Below are 17,153 nucleotides of genomic sequence, written 5' to 3'. Positions count from 1 at the left end.
AGGAAGTTAGATGTGACCGCCACAGGCAGCGTGGGGTCCTGGGTAGGATCTTGGGACACAAAAAGGGACATTGTGAGGAAAAGTGAAATTCAAGTGAAGTCCACAACTTCGTTTCAGTGTGGCAGCAAGGCCCGGGGCTTGGCTTTGGGGCCCTGTTCAGTGGCCATGGGAGATGCTCACATGTGGAGAAGCCTGTGACAGGGACAAATCCAGGCTCCAGCAGCTCTTCTGAGAGTCTGAAGTCCTCACGAAAGGTTAGAAAAAAATGGAAGTTTCTCTACCTAGATTGTAATATTGTCCATATTATGAAATACCAGGTAGTCATGGAACACGTTTAGAGGTGTTTCCAAAGTGTCAAGTTACAGGACTTTTTTTTGACTTTCGAGATCCTAGTTCTACAATGTTCGAATTTTCTTTAAAGAGCATGTGCTGGGCGCCTGGGTGGCTCAGCAGGTTAGGCGACCTCCTTTGGCTCAGGTCATGATCCTGGAGTTCCAGGATCAAGTCCCACATCAGGCTCCCCAGCTCCATGGCGAGTCTGCTTCTCCCTCTGACCTTCTCCCCTCTCATGCTCTCTCTCTCTCTCTCTCAAATAAATAAATTAATTAAATCTTTAAAAATAAATAAATAAAGAGCATGTGCTACGTTTGTAATTATAAAACAGTCAAGATATATATTTTTAAATTCACAGGTTTTTTTTGAAGACCTACCTGTTTTGACGTGGAAAGTGAATGATACATAAGTATACAGGGAGGGAGAGGAGGAAGAGGAAACTGTAAGAATATCCCTCCTTCTTGAGTGAATCCATGCATGCTTATTTATTCACCTAAAAATTATATTATAGGAAACTACCTAATGGCACTGAAGAGCTATGATTCAATACACAAAAACAAGAGATTATATGAGCAGAATACTCCAATTCTAATTACGTTTGCCCAAAACAAAACCGGAAAGATGGTCACCAGATTTTGTCCGGGTGGAGATTCTCTTCTACTTTTTCTTATGTGCATTTTTTTAAATTTCCTACAAGTATTGTGCATTAGTCTCCTAACTAGAGAAAGTCATGATAGGTTTGGTTTGTTTTGTTCTTTAACAAGAATCTGGCAGCAGATCAAGTGAGCCAACCCCAGGAGCCCGAATTACATCGTTGGCCAGAAGAAGAGAGGAGAATGGGGCGGGGGGTGAAGAGTCATGTCTTTTGAGACCCACAGGAACTGGGGCCAGAGGAGACGGGATAGCAGGAGAGCAAAGGGGTGCCTGCCTTGCACTTTTGAGGTACCGATGGTTCTCCTGTTGCAAGCCACGCCATTAACAATGCTTTTACAGAAAAATCCAGCAAGCCCCAGTCAAAGCAGGGATCACGATACTAACGTGTAATTTCGTGGATGTTATTTTCCACTTGTTAATCAGATGAAGTCAGGTACACATAATTTTCTCTGTCTTTAAGCTTTTCTAGACTTGTACTGATTTCTAGGAGCTTGAAGTTCTTTGGAATCCCAGCAGCCCATAATAATGCACACCAGAATTAAGGTCCTATGGTTGGGGTGGCCACAGCCTTGGCCTTGAGACCAAGCTGGGGGTGAGGGTAACTTGCATGTAATTAATTCACCAAGTCTCTCTATCTGGGCTTCTGTTTTCTCACAAAGCATGTTCCCTAGGGTTTCCTTGCAAATTAAATGAAATGGCACACAAAGCATCGATGGGGCTCCTAGAAGACATTCAACACAGGACAGCCCCCCTCGGCTGTATTTTCCCAAGCCTGGGGAGACTCTGTTAATATTCAAGCCTAAAATACAAACATATAAAAATATGAAAGGTTTTTACCTGCTTCTTTTCCTCCGCTTGATCTTTCTCAGGATACATACTCAGCAGCAAACTGAGATTTAGCTCAATGCTTGACCCTAATACAGAATTGCTTTCACTGCCGTCAAGCTTCCTGATAATCTCTAGCAAATAAAGGCAAATAGAAGGGATGGTGGTGAAAAGCAATGTTAAAAGTCATCAATGTGGGGGCGCCTGGGTGGCTCAGCGGGTTAAAGCCTCTGCCTTCAGCCCAGGTCATGATCCCAGGGTCCTGGGATCGAGCCCCGCATCGGGCTCTCTGCTCAGTGCAGAGCCTGCTTCTCTCTCTCTCTCTCTTTCTCTGCCTGCCTCTCTGCCTACTTGTGTTCTCTGTCAAATAAATAAATAAAATCTTTAAAAAAAAAAAGTCATCAATGTGACCATTTCAACTAGTAAATTAAAGTGCTTTGGAGAAAAGAAAAGAAAATGCTTTTGGAAGATAAAAAAAATTTTTTTTTTTCCAGTGTTATGTGGAAATGATTTTCCACCCAAGTGGGAAATAAGAGTATTTAAAAAACCTCCTAAGAAAGTAGTCCTCCCCACCACCCCTCCCCAGGAAAATTCTGTTTCCTGAAGTAGTCTTTGTATTTTGATGAGCAGATTCCACTGATAAGAGAAGTTAATTTGCATACACCTGCCAGGAGCCCACCCCCTTACCAGCACTGAGGGAGGATGCAGGGTGCCAGTTCTTGAAGGACAGGTCTGAAGACAGGTCCAGGTGACTTAAGAACTCAACTTCGAGATTTGGAAACTCCACTATGTGGTCATTGGAAAACAAGCCATTATACACACGCCCATTCTTAAAAGTTAATCGGCCCTGCAGACAAAAAGATGCACAGTTCAGGAAATCCACTGATAATCTACATCTGTACCATTTTCGAGGGTTTGGAGGTTTTTGTTTGTTTTTAAGACATGCACTTAGCACTTAGGCTCCTAGAGTCTCCAGCCACTGTGTTAAATCCTCTCTCTTCTTCCTCCTCCTCCTCTATCTGCTCCACAGCCTCTCCCCAGCTACCCCCAGATAACAGAAGGTGCCTTGTTAAACTATACCAGTGACCGGCAGAGTGCCCATCCCCAAATAGGGGCTCTATTGGATTGTCCAACACAAGCCAAGAGTCAGTCTGATGGAGAGGTAAGGAGATGATCCAAGTCATTTGTGGGAAGCTTCTCAGAAAAGAGTTTCTTCTCTCCTTCTACTTAGTGTGGTATGTGGATGTGAAGCCTGGAACCACAGCATCCATTTTGTGGTCATGAGGGAGGAGCAGCAGAGGGGTGAAGCTGACATCATGGTAAGAGACATCCTGGGTAGATGGAAGAAAACTCCTGACATCACGGAGTTGCTGAATCAAACCCACTTGTTCTTTCACAGTTTTGTCTGATTAAGCTAGATTTTTCCGTTCCTTGTGACCAAAATCACCTAACACAGACATGTATGTACATAACATAAACTAAGTAAATAACTTCTAAATATACAGGACACAGATGATATGTTGGAAATTATTTTATTTTATTTTATTTTATTTTTTAAAAGACTTTATTTATTTATTTGACAGACAGGGATCACAAGTAGGCAGAGAGGCAGGCAGAGGGAGGAGGAAGCAGGCCCTCTGCTGAGCAGAAAGCCCAACTTGGGGCTTGATCCCAGGACCCTGGGATCAGGACCCAAGCTGAAGGCAGGGGCTTTAACCCACTGAGCCACCCAGGTGCCCCAGAAATTATTTTAAAATTCATGTAATCATCTTAACAAAACAATAAGTTATTCATGCAAAAATGGATTATGCTTTTTACCAGACAGAGAATGACATGCCTTTTAATGGCATTTCATTTGCTTTATAAAATCTATAAAATGTGTTCTTCACACGTCTGCACTCACCATGCCATGTTTTTTGTTGGAGACCCATTCTCCCTCATAAACAGCTCCACTGGCATAGTAGAACTTTCCACGGCCATGACGATATCCATCTACAAACTCTCCTACATATTCATTTCTCAAAGGGTATTGGGAGTTGGGGATTCTCTTCAGAAACCAGGAGTACGTTCCAAAGCCATTCTGAAAAGGAAATTGCCATGAGAAATGCTCAAAATAGTTCCTCTTTTTACCTGAATCCATTTAAAATTTGGTCAGTAGGGGCACCTGGGTGGCTCAGTGTGTCAAGCCTCTGACTCTTGATTTTGGCTCAGGTCGTGATCGTGGGGTCCGGAGACGGAGCCCAGTGTCAGGCTCTGCGTTCCACGTGGAGTCTGCTTGTCCCTCTCCCTCCCCCCACTTGTGTTTTTCTCCCTCCCCCTCTCGGTCTCAAAAATAAATAAATAAATAAATAAATAAATAAATAAATAAAATCTTCTAAAATTACAATAAAACTCAGTCAATAGATCAAATACAATGACACATTGGAAAGGACAAAGAACACAGATTTTAGAGTCGTACAGACTTAGGTTCAGCCTCTGTGCCATCTACTTACAACCTTTTGATCCAAGGTAAATTATTTAAAGCCCTCTGGGTTTCATCTACAAAATGAAAATAACATCTATCCTGCAGGTTGGATGTAAAGATTGAAGATCTTTACAATACAAGCTAGTGCTTAGCTTGATATTGATAAACTATTACCTTAAATTTAATTTATTTTTAACATACAAATTTATTTTTTTTCAAATGCCCTCTTCAATCCCATTTTGTAGAGGTAACCAGAATTTAAAAGTCTGAAAATTCATCCATATTTTCCCCAGGCATGTTCAATTATACGTACCAAATCAACATATTATATGGACATATAACACATATAAATACACAATTTTTTCAACAATGGGATGATTTTGTGTAGCTCTTCCTAGAACTTCTGGGTAGATGCTAAAAAGAACTGAAAACAGGGACTCAAACAAATATTTGGGCACTCACGTTCATAAAAACATTATTTGCAATAACCAGAAGGTGGAAGCAAACCAGGTGTCCATTGATGGATGAATGAATAAACAAATGGATGATATAAACATACAATGGAATATTATTCAGTCTTAAGAAGGAAGGAAATTACATACTATAAGATGCATGAACCTTGAAGACATTATGCTAAGTGAAATAAACCAGTTGCAAAAGGACAGATACTCTCTAATTCTACTTATACGAGATACCAAGATGAGTCAGATTCATAGGGACAGAAAGTAGATGGTGGGTGCTAGGGATGGAGGAAGGAGGAAAAGAGATGGGGAGTGACTGTTTGATGGGGACAGAGTCTCCATTTGGAAAGAAGAAAGAGTTGTGGAGACAGATGGTACGCACAACAGTATGAATGTACTTAATGCCCCTGAATTGGACACTTAACGTGATCAAGATGGTAAATTTTTTTATCTGTATTTTATCACAATTAAAAAATTTTTTAAAAAAAGATGGAATGGTGGGACGCCTGGGTAGCTCAGTGGGTTAAAGCCTATGCCTTTGGCTCAGGTCATGATCCCAGGGTCCTGGGATCAAGCCCCACATTGGACTCTCTGCTCATCAGGGAGCCTGCTTCCTCTTCCCTCTCTCTCTGCCTGCCTCTCTGCCTACTTGTGATCTCTGTCTGTCAAATAAAAATAAATAAATAAATAAAGATGGAATGGTTATGGGGCATCTGGTTGGTTCAGTGGGTTGAGCCTCTGCCTTCAGCTCAGGTCATGATCTCAGTGTCCTGGGATCGAGCCCCGCGTCAGGCTCTCTGTTCAGCAGGGAGCCTGCTTTCCCCTCTCTCTCTGCCTGCCTCTCTGCCTACTTGTGATCTCTCTCTCTCTGTCAAATAAATAAATAAAATCTTTAAAAAATAAAAATATGGAATGGTTATATTGATGTCAAAAAATGACTTAAGAGAAACAGAAACTATCAGAGCTAAAGAGGAGCAAGACAAGATGATAAATTATATAAATTATATATGTGACTTGTACTGTATTCCTTTTTTTTTTAAGATTTATTTATTTAGGGGCACGTGGGTGGCTCAGTTGGTTAAGCATTTGCCTTCAGCTCAGGTCATGATCCCACAGTCCTGGGATCGAGCCCTGCATCAGGCTCCCTGCTTGGAGGGAAGCCTGCTTCTCCCTCTCCCACTCCCCTTGCTTGTATTCCTTCTCTTGCTGTTTCCCTCTGTCAAATAAATAAATTAAATTTTTTTAAATAAAAAAAAGGGTCAATCCACCAAGAAGATGTAACAATCTTTTTTTTTTTTTTTAAGATTTTATTTTATTTATTTGACAGAGAGAGATCACAGGTAGGTAGAGAGGCTGGCAGAGAGGGGGGGGGGGAAGCAGGCTCCCCGCTGAGCAGAGAGCCCGATGTGGGACTCGATCCCAGGACCCTGAGATCATGACCTGAGCCGAAGGCAGCGGCTTAACCCACTGAGCCACCCAGGCACCCCAAGAAGATGTAACAATCTTAAACATGAATGCACTTAACAGAACTTAAAAATCTATAAAGCAAAAATTGATAGATTTGAAAGAAATAGATGAATCTACAATTACACTTCAACACTTCACCACTCTTATCTCAGAAACGGGTAGAAAAAAATAAACAGAAAATAAGGAATATGACCTAGAAGACCTGAGCAACACTATCAACCGACTTGATCTAATTGGCATCCACAGAACACTCCATTCAACAAAAGCAGAAAAAACACAACATTCACCAAGACAGACCATATTCTGGGCCACAAAAATAAACCACAGCATATTTAAGAGAAATGTAGTCATACAAAGTATGTTCTCTAACCACAGTGGAATTAAATAAAAAATCAGCAACAGAAAGATGGCTGGAAAAACCTCCAACTATTTGGGAACTTAACAACGTATGTCAAAACAATTTGCAGGTTAAAGAGGAAGTCACAGGAACATTAGAAAATATTTTGAACTGAACAAAAACGAAAACATATCAGAATTAGGAGGATGCAGAGAAAGCAACGTTAAGAGGAAAAAAATTAGTATTAAATGCTTATATTAGAAAAGAAGAAATGTCTCAAATCAATAAAGCTTCCATCCCACAACGCAAGGGAAAGAAGAGTGTGTTAAACCCAAAGAATGAAGAAAGAAGGTAAGAGCAAAGAGTGGGTATCAAATTAAAAACTGAAAAATCTCAAGAGAAAATAAGTAACACCAAGACTGGCTCTTAAAGAATTTTCATGACATGGATACACCTGTAGCAAGACCGAAGACAAAAGAGAAAACATAAATCACTGGTACTGGGAGAAAGAGAGAACATCACTATAGATCCCATATAATATATATTAAAAGAATAACAAGAGACTTTTTTTTAAAAAACAAGTTCTTTTTTTAAAGATTTTATTCATTTAGGGCAGAGGACATGAATGGACATTTCTGCAAAGAAGACATCCAGATGGCCAACAGACACCTGAAAAAAGGCGCCACATCACTTGGCATCAGAGAAATACAAATCAAAACCACCATGAGATACCACCTGACACCAGTCAGAAGGGCTAAAATGAACAAGTCAGGAAATGACAGATGCTGGCGAGGATGGAGAGAAAGGGGAACCCTCCTACACTGTTGGTGGGAATGCAAGCTGGTGCAACCGCTCTGGAAAACAGCATGGAGGTTCCTCAAAAAGTTGAAAATAGAGCTACCCTATGACCCAGCAATTGCACTACTGGCTCTTTACCCTAAAGATACAAATGTAGTGATCCAAAGGGGCACGTGCACCCAAATGTTTATAGCAGCAATGTCCATGATAGCCAAACTATGGAAAGAACCTAGATGTCCATCAACGGATGAATGAATAAAGAAGATGTGGTATATATATACAATGGAATACTATGCAGCCATCAAAAGAAATGAAAGCTTGCCATTTGCAACGACGTTGATGGAACTAGAGGGTATTATGCTAAGCGAAATAAGTCAATCGGAGAAAAACAACTATCATATGATCTCCATGATATTAGGACATGGAAATGCAACGTGCGGGGTTTGGGGGGTTGGAAAAGAATAAATGAAACAAGATGATCGGGAGGGAGACAAACCATAAGAGACTCTTAATCTCACAGAACAAACTGAGGGTTGCTGGGGGGAGGGGGTCAGGAGAAGGGGGTGGGGTTATGGACATTGGGGAGGGTATGTGCTATGGTGAGTGCTGTGAGGTGTGTAAACCTGGCGATTCACAGACCTGTACCCCTGGGGCTAATAATACATTATATGTTTATTTTAAAAAAATTTTTAAAGATTTTATTCATTTATTTATTTCGTTTATTTGTCAGAGAGAGAGAAGAGAGCACAAGGGGGGAGAGTGGCAGGTAGAGGGAGAAGCAGTCTCCCCACTGAGCAGGGAGCCCCACACAGAACTCGATCCCAGGACTCTGGGATCATGACCCAAGCTGAAGACAAATGTATGACTTACTGAGCCACCAAGGCATCCCCAGGAGAGACTACTATGAACAACCTTGTGCCAATAAATTTCTATGCAATGGACAAGTTTCTTCAATAATACAAACTTCCAAAACTTATTCAAGAACATACAGATGGGGTGCCTGCGTGGCTCAGCTGGCTAAGCGTCCGACTCCTGATTTTGACTCAGGTCATGATCTTGGGGCCAAGAGATCAAGCCCCATATGGGGCTCTGCACTGAGTGTGGAGCCTGCTTAGGATTCTTTCTCTCCCTCTGCCAATGCCCCCTGCCCCACTCACACACCATGCCCTCTCTCCTGGAACAACAACACAAAAACAAACTAACGTGAAAAACTTCATTCACCACAATCCAGTGGGATTTATTTCTGGGTTGTAAGGGTGGATAGATATTTGCAAATCAATCAGTGTGATTCAGCACATCAGTAGGAGAAAGGGTGAGAACCACATGATCATTTCAATAGATGTAGGAAAAGCATTTGACAAAGTACCAACATCCATTCATGATAAGCACTTTGACAAAGTAGCTTTGAAGGGAACATAACTCAACATAATAAAGGCCACATATGAAAAACCCACAGCTAATATCTTCCTTAATGGGGAAAAAGAGAGTTTTTCCTCTACAGTCAGGATGTCCACTCTCAACACTGTCATTCAACACGTTACTAGAAGTGCTAGCCACAGTGACCAGACAACAAAAAGAATTTATAAAAGACATCCAAATCAGTAAGGAAAAAGTAAAACGTTCACTATTTTCAGATGACATGATATAGAAAACCCAAAAGACTCCACCAAAAAACTGCTAGGACTGATACATGAATTCAATAAAGCTGCAGGACACAAAATCAATCTACAGGAACATGCTGCATTTCTACGCATCTATAATGAAGCAGCAGAAATTCAGAAAACCCATTTACAATTGGAACAAAAATAATAAGATCCCTGGGAATCAACCTAACCAAAGAGGTGAAAGACCTGTACTCTGAAAACTGTAGAATTTGGTGAAAGAAACTGAAGATGACACCAATGGAAAGACATTCCATGCTCCTGGATTGGAAGAACATTGTTAAAATGTCTATACTGTCCAAAGCAGTCTACATGTTTGATGTAACCCCTATCAAAATACCAACTGCATTTTTCACACAGCTAGAACAAACAAGCCTAAAACTTGTATGGAACCACAAAGGACCCCAAAGAGCAATCTTGAAAAGGCAAAGCAAAGCTGGAGGCATCACAATTCTGAACTTGAAGTTATAATACAAAGCTGCAGTGATCAACACAGTATGGTACCAACACAAAAAGAAACACAATGGAACAGAAGAGAAAATCCAGACACAAACCCACAACTATACAGTCAACTAATCTTCAACAAAGCTGGAAAGAACATCCAATGGGGAAAGCCTCTTCAACAAATGGTGTTGGGAAAACGGGACAGCAACAGGCAAAAGAATGAAATTGGATCACTTTCTTATATCAACTCAAAAATAAATTCAAAATGGATTTAAGACCTCAGTATGAGATCTGAAACCTTAAAAATCCTATAAGAGAACACAGGCAGTAACCTCTTTGACATCAACCATAATAACTTCTTAGAGGATGGGTCTCCTGAAGCGAAGGAAACAAAAGCAAAAATAAAGTACTGGACTTCATCAAAATAAAAAGCTTCTAGGGGCACGCTGGCGGCTCAATGGGTTAAGCTTCTGCCTTCAGCTCAGGTCATGATCTCAGGGTCCTGGGATCGAGCCCCGCATCAGGCTCTCTGCTCAGCAGCGAGCCTGCTTCCCCCTCTCTCTCTGCTTGCCTCTCTGCCTACTTGTGATCCCTATTTGTCAAATAAATAAATACAATCTTAAAAAAAAAAAAAAGAGAATGAAATCTTACCATTTGCAAAGACACGGACAGAGCTAGAGAGCAAAATGCTCAGTGAAATAAGTCAGACGATGACAAATACCAGGATTTCACTCCTATGTGGCACTGAAGAAATAAACAAGCAAGGGGAGGAAGTGAGAGAGAAAGAGAGAGTCTCAAAGCAAGAAACAGATTCTTAACTATGGAGAACAAACGGTGGGTCACCCGAGGGAAGATGGTTGGAGGGAGGAGGCAAAGAGGTGACAGGGGTTAAGGAGATATTATTCGATTATGCAGATATTATGAGAACCACATACACTTAACCATATAAAGCCTTTTTTTTTCTGTGCAGGAAATACACAGCTTCGAAGGTGTAGAGAACAGTCTCGGTCCGCACGGCGGCCGTGGGAATTACAGACTTGTCCGTGCCGGGACCTCGCCTGCGTGTAAGACCTTCAGAGAAACCTACATGATGACACGGTACGCTTAAAAGATGGTTTGGACCAGTAAATCATACTTTGGGGTTCTAGAGTTAGCAGAGCTTAGGTTTAGGTTATCGGAGGATATAGGGAGAGACCCACGTGCTAAGGAGCAGCAGGGTCCCCTCCTGGGTGTGTTGGGTTCACACGAGCAGGTGCCCTACCTGGACGCCCTTCTCCCACTGACCCGTGTACTCCTCGTTCGCCGTCAGCCACCTCATCCTGCCTTCCCCGTGGCGCATGTTGTTTTCCCACTGACCTTCATATATGTTTCCGGATTTGTAACTGGGACAAAAAAAAAATTGAAAATAATCAGTTATTTTTTAATATCATACTTCTCTTTAAGAAGACTTTCTTTTGGGGCACCGGGTGGCTCAGTGGGTTAAAGCCTCTGCTTTCGGCTCAGGTCATGATCTCAGGGTCCTGGGATCGAGCCCCGCATCGGGCTCTCTGCTCAGTGGGGAGCCTGCTTCCTCTCCTCTCTCTGCCTGCCTACTTGTGATCTCTGTCAAATAAATGAAGGAAAATCTTAAAAAAAAAAAAAAAAAAAGACTTCCTTTTAAGCTTCTTCTCTCGACACCTTTGAAGAAATCCAACCCTTGTGCCTGTAAGATCTCCCTGTGGTGTTATGATTAGTTAACATTTCTCCCCCAAAATAGAGTCAAATATTTTAAGAGTTGGCCTATCAGTTCAATTTAAAATCAAGAAAATGGGGCCACTGGGGTGGCTCAGTCAGTTAAGCATCTGCCTCTGGCTTAGGTCATGATCTCAGGGTCCTGGGATTGAGTTCCACTACAGGCTCCTTGCTTAGCAGGGAGCATGCTTCTCCCTCTCCATCTCCCTCTGCCCCTCCCCCTGCTTGTGCTCTCTCACTCTGTCAAATAAATAAATAAAATCTTTATTTAAAAAAATAAAAATAAAAAAATATAATCAAGCAACTATGTCAAGAGTCTTCATGATTAATAGAGAACAAAGACAGTTTCTACCTGTGAAAAAGCAAAACTGTTATTAAACCTCACTTAATATAATGTTTCTCTAAATTTTCCATAGAATATTTTCATCACTATGGACATTACATCAGGGTGAGTTTAAATATCGCACCCTACTTGTATAGAAAATATATTCCCTGGAAGTTCTACAACTTATCTTTTTTTTTTAAGATTTTATTTATTTATTTGAGAGAGAGAGCATGCGTGAGTGGCAGGGGAGAAGAAGCAGAGGGAGAGAGAGAATCTTAAGCAGGCCCCAGTGTGGAGCCTGACACGAGACCTGATCCCACTACCCTAAGACCATGACCCAGGCTGAAATCGAGCGCGGGACACTCAACCGACTGTGCCACCCAGGCACCCCTCTGCACCTGATCTTTAAGTTGCCGAAGTGAAAATTATTTGAGGGACACCTGGATGGCTCAGTGGGTTAAGCCTCTACCTTCAGCTCAGGTCATGATCTCAGGGTCCTGGGATCGAGTCCCACATCGGGCGCTCTGCTCGGCAGGGAGCCTGCTTCCCCCTCTCTACCTGCCTCTCTGCCTACTTGTGATCTCTCTGTCAAATACATAAATAAAATCTAAAAAGAAAAAGAAAGAAAGAAAGAAAATTATTTGGGCCCACATATGCACTTTTCACCCACACCCCGCATGTGGCAGTGGCGATACCTACCATCTGATCCCCCAGCCGTTTCTGATGTTGTATACCCAGTCCCCCTCATACCAGGAGGTACCCTCTTGATTGTAATAAATAGAGCCCTAAAATAAATAATATCGTTAAAAATCAAGCCTCATAAAACGAATGTTTATTAAAGATTTAAAGATAAATGAATTCTGGGAATCTTAACCATGCAGAAGTCAATGTCATCCTTGGGGCAAGACACCTAATCTGTCGTAGGTTTCTGTCTTGGAATCAAGAAGATGGGCAGGCAGCCCCCACGTGAGAATGAGACGTCACAGATCAATTCCTCGCTAATAACGAAGGGTCGCGTTAAGGCACGGAAGGACAACGTCTATCATGTTGAGTCTGTCCTATTCGGTAACACTGAGTCAAGTAAGTCCCTGAACAATCCTGTTCTGTTGTTATCTAAAGTGAGTAGTAGCACCTTCCGTATAAGTGAAGGTCTGTCTTCACCCCCCTTTTTTTTCTGAGAGAGAGAGGGAGAGAGAGAGCCCTTGCTTGAGCAGGGGGGGAGAGGGAGAGAAGCCCAAGCAGGTTCCACACCCAATGCTGGGCTCAATCCCACAACCTGGAGGGGAGGAGAAGAACAGAGAACAAGATAAGAAAAAAAGAGAGAAGAGACAGGAAAGGAAGGGAAAAAGAGAACACAATGGGCAGAACAGTCTAGAACAGAGCAGACGGATGGTTGTAAGGGTAGACTGTTCCTTCTCTTACATTTTCCAAAAACAAGGCTACAGTACTTTCTCATCCCACACAGAAGCAAGACAGCAATGCCAGGAACAGCAGCCTCGCTCAGAAGTGAATGTCACGTGCGTGGCTGGCAAGAGGGTTGCTTGGAACAGCTGCTCTGGGGAACAGTCTGGAGGTTCCTCAGAATGTTCAACATCCGGTTGCCGTGGTCCACTCCCAGGGTCATTTGCCAGAGAACGGAGAGCAAGTGCTCATAGAGACCCTCCCACGCACGTTCCTAGCAGCGCTATTCACAGAAGCCCAAAGACGGGAGAGAGCCCAAGTGACCATCAGTGGATGAGCGGATACGCAAAATGTGGTCCATCCATTCACTGGGCTACCATTCAGCCACGGAAAGAAATTAAGTACCTACACCATGGATGACTCTCAGAAATATGGGGTGAGTGAAAGAAGCCAGATACAGAAGGTCCCATACTGTAGGGCTCCATTCCTAGGAACCATCCAGAAGAAACATCCAGAATAAGTAAAGCCGTAGAGACAGAACACAGATAGGGGGCCGCTGGGGGGTCGGGGTGGGGAGTATCTGCTGAGTGGGCACAGGGTTTTATTTTGAAGTGCCGAGGACAAAGGTGGAAGTCGCCCAACACTGGGAGTGCCCGAAATGCCACCAAACTGCTGAGGTTAAAACAGTCCGTTTCATGTGGTGTGAATTTCTTGTCAATCAACAGAAAGTGAATCTACTTCCACAACGGCCCCCCACCTTCCACCCTCCGTGTTTGTCCATCCTATCCGTGGACGGGAGTCACGGGGCTGCCTCACCCACCTTCCCGTGTCTCTTGCCGTGACACCAGTGGCCGATGTAGGACACGGGGTACGTGCCGCATGTGAACATACCAAATCCTTGCCTCACGCCATGTGTCACTTCTCCTTCGTAGGTGCTGCCATCCGGCCACGTGTACACGCCGTGGTTCATGGGGATGTTCTTCACAAACTCCCCCTAGGGCAAACCAGCCCAGAGAGTGAGAGAGACAGAACACAGGGAGAGACCCCTACTCCTGGGGACAGCTTGAGATGCCTCCTTGATGACTGGGAGCTATTCCCGTCTCTCTTCCCTGGAAACGGTGGTGTAGCTCCTCCCACCCCAGTTTCCACCCACCTCCTTCCTTCTCGACACACGCCCTCCTCTCTCCCCTCCCCTCCCCTGGGCGGAAGCCCCAGCAGATTAAAACAGCCAGAAGCTGTGTGTAGACAAGGCTCCAAGAGGCAAACAGGGCACACGGAAAGATGCTGGTTTCTGATCCTGGCCTTGGGCGCGTGTGCATCGTAGCACCCAACTCGAAGGAGGCTTACTGCCCTGACTTCCAGTGTCCTCTCCAGGGGACTCCAGGGGACTCAGGTGACAAGCCCAGCTTGAGGATCAACTGATGGAAACCCTTCTTCCCACTTACGGTTCATCAAAATATTCTGCAGACACATCAGCCAACCACCTGCCCCGTGAGTGCTTTCTGGGGAATCTGTGCTGCTTGGAGCCAGGACGTCAGCCCTGAGCCACCGGGTTCTCTCACTGGAACAAGAACTTGCTGGAGGAGGCAGGCAGCCCGCGGGGAGAAAGGGACAAGGCGGCCTGGTCTGAACACTGGCCGGGTCCCACGAGGCCAGCTGACCGCCCTATGACACCTCAAATTCTTCCCATAAACCCTTTGATCTAGGTTGGCGTGGAAGGGTCCGTGCTACAGGAGGGATTTCTGCCTGCAAGCTGCCAGAAGTAAACCAAGGTGCACAGACCGGAAGTCAGAGTGTTGAAGGGGGAGAGCTTCCCTGGGAAGGGTAGCCCCAAACTGCCATATCCTCAGGCTCCCCTGTGCCTCCGTGACTCACCTCCCACTGTGCAGCCCCGGTGAGCTGCCCAGCTGGCCCAAACCTGCCTCAGTTTCCCTCACTTGGCTGCTACTTGACTATGTGCATCATGGGCACGTGCTTTAAATATTTTCATTTTACCCCTTACAAACGCCATCATGAGCAGCCCTGCGGTCGCAACGTCTAGAAGAGCCTTCTAGCCGTCCATTGAAAAACGCACATTCCTTTAAACCAGAAAGATGGCTTGAGGGAGACCCACAACAGAGGAATGAAAGCAGCCAGTAAAAACAGCTTGAGCTGGCTGGATGGGTATGGTTTGACCTCCACCAAAATAAAGGTACAGAAGAGAATGTGTAATGGACTACTTGTTTTGTAAAGAGTGGGAGAGAGGCCGAAAACAAGTACACACAGAGAATACACAGAGACTTCTAGAACGTACAGATGAAATGGGTAATGATCACCAGGAGCCCATGTGGGAATGAGTCACTTTTCACCTATAGTCTCTGGGTCTGCGGACTTTTTTTTTAACCCACATGCTGAGTTACTTTTATGAAATTAGCATGTTTCATTGTGGGAAGGTGACCGTTAAGTTTCACCAATTACAGTTTAACACCATAACGTATTACGTGCTTTACCTCATATTTTAGTCCATCGGCCCAAACGTAAGTCCCTTGTCCGTGCATGAGCCCTTCCGAAAACATACCCTTCAAAAGAGAACGACAAAGCCTTAGGACCAGGCCTTTGAGTCTACATAACGCCTGCCACTGTGGCTTCAGTTCTTAGGATGGAGGCTTATCCCCCCTTTCATCTGCATGAAATGCTAGTCCAAATGCCCCCAAACGTACACACATCAGCCCTATGCAATGGTTAAACTTGAGCTGTAAATTCAGACTGTACCTTCCTCTCCTAATTAAGCAGTGAAAAATGCTGGCATTCAAAAGAATTCATAAACTTTGGGTTGTGCACATCACAGTGTAAGGATTTTTTTTTTTTAATTATGGAAACTAGATAGACCTAGTAAAAACCATTATCGGGATATTAGCAACTACTCCATTTGTAAATTTCATGCCTGTCCATTTCCCCGAACTGGGATTTATCCGTGTGGGTGTGTCTGTGTATATCCATGAATATGGATTACTCATGTATGTGTGTGATCTACAGCTGTCAATATCGTCCGTTTACATTTAGTGTCTGCTGCTAACATACAGGAACTAGTCACTAACGACTCAGCACACCTGGATGTCTAAATGCTATCCGAGGAAAGAAGGATAAGGACACGTCCGGTTCTCCCCTGGGATCACCTGGTTAGAGGCGGGGTGCGTGGAGGATAGACGCACCCTATGTAAACAGCACCCAGCACCCTGATTCCGTGGTTCTCAGACTCTACCATGCTTCAGAGCCACCTGGGGATTGTGAACACACCAATGCTGGGCCCACCCCTGAAATTCTGATTCATCAGCAGGTCTGGGATGGGGCCCGAGAATCTGCGTTTTGAAAAAAATCTCCAGGTTGGTCCCCCAGTGCACACTTCTCCAGAGAACTATGGCCCCAACTCACTAGCAAGAAGACACGTCGTATCATCAGCCCCGGGTTCACGTGGGCTCACGACAGGCAGGTGAGGACTGAGGAACACGTGGGGCCGCCAGTAGTTTTCCAACTCTCAGCTGGCTCGTTTGTGATTATGGAATCGATGAGAGTCACAACAACCAGCGTTTTGACAAACTAGACTAGAAAGGGTCACGCTGCCTCTATGTGGTAAGGGCAAAGGTTTCAACGAAATGTTTGGTTTCATTGTCTGCCTTTAGGGGGTTAGGATCTACATCCGTGGCAAACCCATGGTCTCATGACATGAGGCCTGAGGCTACAGAGTCATTCTGCCGGGTGGGGCGCTCTCACAGTTTAAAGGAGATGCTCCAGAAATGGAGGGTGTCTGTCCCCGCATGAACGGGGAGGGCGAGGCCAGCAGGCCAGGCTTGAGCTATATGGGTGACTAAACCAAGTACCTCTGGGGGAAGTGGGAGCTGATGCCGCGTCCACAGCAGCCTGGGGTGGGCTGGTGCCACGTGATCCAGACCTGGGGGTCGTGTTGAAAGGCGGCAAGGCTGCCTTTGGCACCACGGCGCTCAAAGATGATTCTAATCAGAACGTATGCAGCTGCTTATTTCCAAACTGGCGAAGGCCAGACAGGACAGTCGTCTTAGGGAATATCATTCAGCCATAATAATGGCCTTTTTTAGGAGCTTTTATGACCCAGGAATAAGGATATGTTATATGTTTAGTGCGGGGAAAAGAAAAAATCAGGGCACAGAAACCCACGCTCTAGGACCCCAACCGCAACAATCTGTTCTTATTATAAGCACGTGTTTCTTTGATAATCCGAAATATTACTATTATTAAT

The 17,153-nt window shown here is 44.1% G+C and overlaps 1 protein-coding gene across 2 annotated transcripts in view; it reads right to left on the bottom strand.

Moving 5' to 3' along the window:
- The window catches only part of RSPH10B (radial spoke head 10 homolog B), a 51,113-nt gene that overhangs the window by 25,513 nt on the left and 8,447 nt on the right, over window positions 1-17,153 (bottom strand). For both annotated transcript variants that reach the window (XM_059414402.1, XM_059414403.1), the window contains exons 4-10: window positions 15,391-15,459; window positions 13,722-13,895; window positions 12,200-12,285; window positions 10,706-10,826; window positions 3,716-3,892; window positions 2,500-2,659; window positions 1,825-1,946 (exon numbers count right to left, since the gene is read on the bottom strand). In XM_059414402.1, the coding sequence (XP_059270385.1) occupies window positions 1,825-1,946; window positions 2,500-2,659; window positions 3,716-3,892; window positions 10,706-10,826; window positions 12,200-12,285; window positions 13,722-13,895; window positions 15,391-15,459 (909 nt within the window). The remainder of the gene's footprint in view (window positions 1-1,824; window positions 1,947-2,499; window positions 2,660-3,715; window positions 3,893-10,705; window positions 10,827-12,199; window positions 12,286-13,721; window positions 13,896-15,390; window positions 15,460-17,153) is intronic.

The sequence above is a fragment of the Mustela nigripes genome, chromosome 11 (assembly GCF_022355385.1).
Source record: "Mustela nigripes isolate SB6536 chromosome 11, MUSNIG.SB6536, whole genome shotgun sequence".
Lineage (NCBI taxonomy): Eukaryota > Metazoa > Chordata > Mammalia > Carnivora > Mustelidae > Mustela > Mustela nigripes.
The sequence above is the reverse complement of the archived record's forward strand: the minus strand, read 5'-3'. Positions and strand labels throughout refer to the sequence as shown.